The sequence below is a fragment of the Pseudophryne corroboree genome, chromosome 2 (genome assembly GCF_028390025.1).
Source record: "Pseudophryne corroboree isolate aPseCor3 chromosome 2, aPseCor3.hap2, whole genome shotgun sequence".
Classification (NCBI taxonomy): Eukaryota; Metazoa; Chordata; class Amphibia; order Anura; family Myobatrachidae; genus Pseudophryne; species Pseudophryne corroboree.
In genome coordinates this window covers 237,254,449-237,262,022 of record NC_086445.1, presented here as the reverse complement: position 1 = coordinate 237,262,022, position 7,574 = coordinate 237,254,449, and the positions used below count along the sequence as shown (strand labels likewise).

General features: G+C 47.2%; 1 protein-coding gene across 2 annotated transcripts in view; it reads right to left on the bottom strand.

Moving 5' to 3' along the window:
* Positions 1-333: 333 nt before the first annotated feature.
* Positions 334-7,574, bottom strand: part of PRIM1 (DNA primase subunit 1) — a 220,785-nt gene continuing 213,544 nt past the window's right edge. For both annotated transcript variants that reach the window (XM_063952487.1, XM_063952486.1), the window contains exon 13: positions 334-570. In XM_063952487.1, coding sequence (XP_063808557.1) covers positions 551-570 — 20 coding nt within the window. In that variant the 3' untranslated portion in view covers positions 334-550. The remainder of the gene's footprint in view (positions 571-7,574) is intronic.

Sequence of the window (7,574 nt, the reverse complement as noted above, 5' to 3'; positions counted from 1 at the left end):
ATAAATGTTATATAAATGTAAATGTTATATTTTAATATCATTACAATGCTCATGTCACTAGTGAACAGTACTAGCCTTCTGTTTTTGTTCTTTTAACCTATCAACATCTATCAAATTAATTTGCTGCTGTTCAAGTACTTCTTCCACAGGGTTAAAAAAAAAAACAGTTTATGTTCCCCTTTTTTTGCAATCTTTTTCACTGACTTACAGAAAACATACAAGTCTGACACATTTAACACGTATTTTCCAGTGCTCTGTAAGGACAACTTATTCTACAGGATCTGTCAAAACAGTTGCTGGCTTTTCAGAAGTTGCCACAAAGAAAAATACTACTTTATAATAAAAGACAAAACTTAAAAGGTTTTTAATAATTTTTTTACACACTGGGAAATTGAGCAAATAAGATATGCCTTCTGAAATAGCACAAGATCCTACAAACGCTCAAAGTAGCCAAGGGTCGTGACCTTTGGAGATACAGGAATATTAGGAGCAGATAAAGTTTACGCCAGCACATGGTCTTCAATGTCGTTGTTGGTGACTTCAGTGAACTTTAAAACTCTTTCTTTAGATCTAGAGTGCAAAAGAAATTAGTTTGGCATATTCACAATGTAAACACAATATTAAAATGAAGTACAACCTTACACAAACTTTTTTTTTTTTTTTTTTAGTTCAGTTACCCAAGAGAAATAAAAAATAAGATTTTACTTACCGATAAATCTATTTCTCGTAGTCCGTAGTAGATGCTGGGACTCCGTCAGGACCATGGGGAATAGCGGCTCCGCAGGAGACAGGGCACAAAATTTAAAAGTTTGACCACTAGGTGGTGTGTACTGGCTCCTCCCCCTATGACCCTCCTCCAAGCCTCAGGTAGGATACTGTGCCCGGACGAGCGTACACAATAAGGAAGGATTTTGAATCCCGGGTAAGACTCATACCAGCCACACCAATCACACCGTACAACTTGTGATCTGAACCCAGTTAACAGTATGACAAACGTAGGAGCCTCTGAACAGACGGCTCACAACAATAACAACCCGATTTTTTTGTAACAATAACTATGTACAAGTATTGCAGACAATCCGCACTTGGGATGGGCGCCCAGCATCCACTACGGACTACGAGAAATAGATTTATCGGTAAGTAAAATCTTATTTTCTCTGACGTCCTAGTGGATGCTGGGACTCAGTCAGGACCATGGGGATTATACCAAAGCTCCCAAACGGGCGGGAGAGTGCGGATGACTCTGCAGCACCGAATGAGAGAACTCCAGGTCCTCCTTAGCCAGGGTATCAAATTTGTAGAATTTTACAAACGTGTTCTCCCCTGACCACGTAGCTGCTCGGCAGAGTTGTAATGCCGAGACCCCTCGGGCAGCCGCCCAAGATGAGCCCACCTTCCTTGTGGAATGGGCCTTGACAGATTTAGGCTGTGGCAGGCCTGCCACAGAATGTGCAAGTTGAATTGTGCTACAAATCCAACGAGCAATCGTCTGCTTAGAAGCAGGAGCACCCAGCTTGTTGGGTGCATACAGTATAAACAGCGAGTCAGATTTTCTGACTCCAGCCGTCCTTGAAATATATATTTTCAATGCTCTGACAACGTCCAGCAACTTGGAATCCTCCAAATCGCTAGTAGCCGCAGGCACCACAATAGGCTGGTTCAGGTGAAACGCTGAAACCACCTTAGGCAGAAAGTGAGGACGCGTCCGCAGTTCTGCCCTGTCCGAATGGAAAATCAGATATGGGCTTTTATACGATAAAGCCGCCAATTCTGACACTCTCCTGGCTGAAGCCAGGGCCAGTAGCATGGTTACTTTCCATGTAAGATATTTCAAATCCACCGATTTGAGTGGCTCAAACCAATGGGATTTGAGAAAATCCAAAACTACATTAAGATCCCACGGTGCCACTGGGGGCACAACCGGGGGCTGTATATGTAGTACTCCTTTTACAAAAGTCTGGACTTCAGGAACTGAAGCCAATTCTTTCTGGAAGAAAATCGACAGGGCCGAAATTTGAACCTTAATGGACCCTAATTTGAGGCCCATAGACAATCCTGTTTGCAGGAAATGTAGGAATCGACCCAGTTGAAATTCCTCCGTCGGGGCCTTCCTGGCCTCACACCACGCAACATATTTTCTCCAAATGCGGTGATAATGTTGTGCAGTCACCTCCTTCCTGGCTTTTACCAGGGTAGGGATGACCTCTTCCGGAATGCCTTTTTCCCTTAGGATTCGGCGTTCAACCGCCATGCCGTCAAACGCAGCCGCGGTAAGTCTTGGAATAGACACGGTCCCTGCTGAAGCAGGTCCCGTCTTAGAGGTAGAGGCCACGGATCTTCCGTGAGCATCTCCTGAAGTTCCGGGTACCAAGTTCTTCTTGGCCAATCCGGAGCCACGAGTATCGTTCTTACTCCCCTTTGCCGTATAATTCTCAGTACTTTTGGTATGAGAGGCAGAGGAGGAAACACATACACTGACTGGTACACCCATGGTGTTACCAGAGCGTCTACAGCTATTGCCTGAGGGTCTCTTGACCTGGCGCAATACCTGTCCAGTTTTTTGTTGAGGCGGGACGCCATCATGTCCACCATTGGTCTTTCCCAATGGACCACAATCATGTGGAAGACTTCTGGATGAAGTCCCCACTCTCCCGGGTGCAGATCGTGTCTGCTGAGGAAGTCTGCTTCCCAGTTGTCCACTCCCGGGATGAACACAGCTGACAGTGCTAACACATGATTTTCTGCCCAGCGGAGAATCCTTGCAGCTTCTGCCATTGCCCTCCTGCTTCTTGTGCCGCCCTGTCTGTTTACGTGGGCGACTGCCGTGATGTTGTCCGACTGAATCAACACCGGCTGACCCTGAAGCAGAGGTTTTGCCAGGCTTAGAGCATTGTAGATTGCTCTTAGCTCCAGTATATTTATGTGAAGAGACGTCTCCAGGCTTGACCACACGCCCTGGAAGTTTCTTCCCTGTGTGACCGCTCCCCAGCCTCTCAGGCTGGCATCCGTGGTCACTAGGACCCAGTTCTGTATGCCGAATCTGCGGCCCTCTAACAGATGAGCACTCTGCAACCACCATAGCAGAGACACTCTTGTCCTTGTGGACAATTTTATCCGCTGATGCATCTGCAGATGCGATCCGGACCATTTGTCCAGCAGATCCCACTGAAAAGTTCGTGCATGGAATCTGCCGAATGGAATCGCTTCGTAAGAAGCTACCATTTTTCCCAGGACTCTTGTGCATTGATGCACAGATACTTTTCCTGGTTTTAGGAGGTTCCTGACTTTCTCTGGATCTTGCCCTTATCAGGAGATCGTCCAAGTAAGGGATAATTAAGACGCCTTCTCTTCGAAGAAGGATCATCATTTCGGCCATTACCTTGGTAAAGACCCGGGGTGCCGTGGACAATCCAAACGGCAGCGTCTGAAACTGATAATGACAGTTTTGGACCACGAACCTGAGGTACCCTTGGTGTGAAGGACAAATTGGAACATGAAGGTAAGCATCCTTGATGTCCAAGGACACCATAAAATCCCCTTCTTCCAGATTCGCTATCACTGCTCTGAGTGACTCCATCTTGAACTTGAATTTTTGTATGTACAGGTTCAGAGATTTTAGATTTAGAATCGGTTTTACCGAGCCGTCCGGCTTCGGTACCACAAATAGCGTGGAGTAATACCCCTGTCCCTGTTGTAGGAGGGGTACCTTGACTATCACCTGCTGAGAATACAGCTTGTGAATGGCCTCCAATACCGTCGCCCTGTCGGAGCGAGACGTTGGCAAAGCAGACTTTAGGAAACGGCGAGGAGGGGACTTCTCGAATTCCAACCTGTAACCCTGAGATACTACCTGCAGGATCCAGGGGTCCACCTGCGAGTGAGCCCACTGTGCGCTGAAATGTTTGAGGCGACCCCCCACCGCCCCTGAGTCTGCTTGTAAGGTCCCAGCGTCATGCTGACGCCTTTGTAGAAGCCGGGGAGGGCTTCTGCTCCTGGGAAGGAGCTGCTTGTTGCAGTCTCTTACCCTTTCCTTTGCCTCGGGGCAAATAGGAATGTCCTTTTGCTCGTTTGTTCTTATAGGAACGAAAGGACTGCGGCTGAAAAGCCTGCGGCTTTTTCTGCTGGGAGGTGACCTGGGGTAAAAAGGTGGATTTTCCGGCCGTTGCCGTGGCCACCAGATCCGATAGACCGACCCCAAATAATTCCTCCCCCTTATACGGCAATACTTCCATATGTCGTTTGGAATCCGCATCACCTGACCACTGGCGCGTCCATAAACTTCTTCTGGCAGATATGGACATCGCACTTACTCTTGATGCCAGAGTGCAAATATCTCTCTGTGCATCTCGCATATAAAGAAATGCATCCTTTAACTGCTCTATAGTCAGTAAAATACTGTCCCTATCCAGGGTATCAATATTTTCAGACAGTGACTCCGACTAAGCCACGCCAGCACTGCACATCCAGGCTGAGGCGATTGCTGGTCTCAGTATAACACCCGTATGTGTGTATATACTTTTTAATGTATTCTCCAGCCTCCTATCAGCTGGATCCTTGAGGGCGGCCGTATCAGGAGACGGTAACGCCACTTGCTTTGATAAGCGTGTGAGCGCCTTATCCACCCTAGGAGGTGTTTCCCAGCGCGCCCTAACCTCTGGCGGGAAAGGGTATAATGCCAATAACTTCTTTGAAATTAGCAGTTTTCTATCTGGGGTAACCCACGCTTCATCACACACTTCATTCAGTTCCTCTGATTCAGGAAAAACTATCGGTAGTTTTTTCACACCCCACATAATACCCCTTTTTGTGGTACTTGCAGTATCAGAGATATGCAAAGCCTCCTTCATTGCCGTGATCATATAACGTGTGGCCCTACTGGAAAATACGTTTGTTTCTTCACCGTCGACACTGGATTCAGTGTCAGTGTCTGGATCTGTGTCGACCGACTGAGGTAAAGGGCGTTTTACAGCCCCTGACGGTGTCTGAGACGCCTGGACAGGTACTAACTGGTTTGCCGGCTGTCTCATGTCGTCAACCGACTTTTGTAGCGTGCTGACACTATCCCGTAATTCCATAAACAAAGCCATCCATTCTGGTGTCGACTCCCTAGGGGGTGACATCACCATTACAGGCAATTGCTCCGCCTCCACGCCAACATCGTCCTCATACATGTCGACACACACGTACCGACACACAGCAGACACACAGGGAATGCTCTGATAGAAGACAGGACCCCACTAGCCCTTTGGGGAGACAGAGGGAGAGTTTGCCAGCACACACCCAAGCGCTATAAATATATATAGGGACAACCTTAATAAGTGTGTTCCCTTTATAGCAGCTCAAATATTATAAATATCGCCAATAAGTGCCCCCCCTCTCTGTTTTTACCCTGTTTCTGTAGTGCAGTGCAGGGGAGAGCCCTGGGAGCCTTCCTCGCAGCGGAGCTGGGCAGGAAAATGGCGCTGTGTGCTGAGGAGAATAGGCCCCGCCCCCTTTTCGGCGGGCTTCTTCTCCCGGTTTTTTTGGAACCTGGCAGGGGTTAAATACATCCATATAGCCCCAGGGGCTATATGTGATATATTTTAGCCAGAATAGGTATATTACATTGCTGCCCAGGGCGCCCCCCCCAGCGCCCTGCACCCTCAGTGACCGCTGGTGTGAAGTGTGCGGAGAGCAATGGCGCACAGCTGCAGTGCTGTGCGCTACCTCATGAAGACTGAGACGTCTTCTGCCGCCGGTTTCTGGACCTCTTCTCTATTCGGCATCTGCAAGGGGGTCGGCGGCGCGGCTCCGGTGACCCATCCAGGCTGTACCTGTGATCGTCCCTCTGGAGCTAGTGTCCAGTAGCCTAAGAAGCAAATCCATCCTGCACGCAGGTGAGTTCACTTCTTCTCCCCAAAGTCCCTCGTTGCAGTGAGCCTGTTGCCAGCAGGACTCACTGAAAATAAAAAACCTAACAAACTTTTTCTAAGCAGCTCTTTAGGAGAGCCACCTAGATTGCACCCTGCTCGGACGGGCACAAAAACCTAACTGAGGCTTGGAGGAGGGTCATAGGGGGAGGAGCCAGTACACACCACCTAGTGGTCAAACTTTTAAATTTTGTGCCCTGTCTCCTGCGGAGCCGCTATTCCCCATGGTCCTGACGGAGTCCCAGCATCCACTAGGACGTCAGAGAAAATTAAATATTACTTGTAACCACTGGGACAGTGGAAGTATCAATCTGAGCACCAGTAAGTGCTTGTCAACTTCTTAACTGTGTTATCAAGTTACCCCCAAAGAGCTTTCTATTTTAAGAATGGAAAACTTGGGACTATTCGCTTGCCGGGGGGGGGGGGGGGGGGGGGGGGGGGGGGGCGGCGAAATGGGGAGGATGTACTGGACCTGAGGATCAGGGTAGCAGAGGTAAGTTTCTCCCATTTAATTTATCTTACCAACCTAAACCCACTACTGTTTTCCAAAAATGTCACATTGATGGTCTAACTTTTTTTTATTAAGTAACTAAAATGTAGAGCTGTTTTAATACAGAAGATCTAATTCAATTGCATGGTCCCATAATTTCGTGGATTGGATGTATTGCAGTCTTCAAAATGTATCTCCTGCTAAGACTCCTCTTCCTGTTCCAATCATTGCCTGTACAGTTGCCGGATACTGTCCCAGACCAGATACACACTTGGTTTGGGCAGCTTGTCTGGAGGGATAAAATTAGCTTTGCAAACTTACAGTACTTACGGCTACCATGAATGGTGGCTGTGGATTCCTGGATATTAAGCTATATTATTTAGCTTCCCACTTCAGTCAAGCTGTTGCATGTTTGCTTCTCATAGACATCCATTTTAATAATTATTTTATTTATATTGCGCTCTCTCTCCAACAGAACTCAAGGTGCTTGGATAGATTTGGAAGTGTTAGCCTGTGAAGTTGCTTCCCTGGCCTCAATTCTAGATATCACCCCTCGCCTCCAGCTAGATCTACACATCCAGTTATTCGTTTTACCCATCACATTTGGGACTCACGTACTTACTCCGTTGGGATAACCCTGATATTCCCCCAGGTTTGTCCCTCTCCTGCTCTTGCTCTTCTCCATAGGTCTCTACATTTCTCTGGATGATTTGCAGGTGAAATTCTCCTTTGCTGAGGTTAATATATTTCACATTTTCCGGCATGATATATCTTTCCTACACAACTCCCTCTTCCTCCCAGTACAACCCTCCACTCCCTATTGTGAACACCAGTGGGAGGAATATCTGGTGTCCCAGACCAGATGAGGACACTTAGTTGACAATTCGGAAACAGATTACTCCTGTAGGTCTTCCATTTCTACATTGGTTATGGAAAATTAATATAAAGTTTACTACCACTAGTACATGGTACCCACTCGACTCCATATAATGTATTGCTCTCCCTCCTTTGTTTTGAGGGTTTGCGGGAATTGTGAAACATTTATTCACGTTTCGTGGACCTGCCCAAAAATAGTACGATTCTAGCATTCAATGACAGACCTTTTAAGTGCGCTTTTAAATTCCTACATAATTATTAGCCCTTGGTCCTATTCTTAGGTCTGCCCTTTGAGTCCT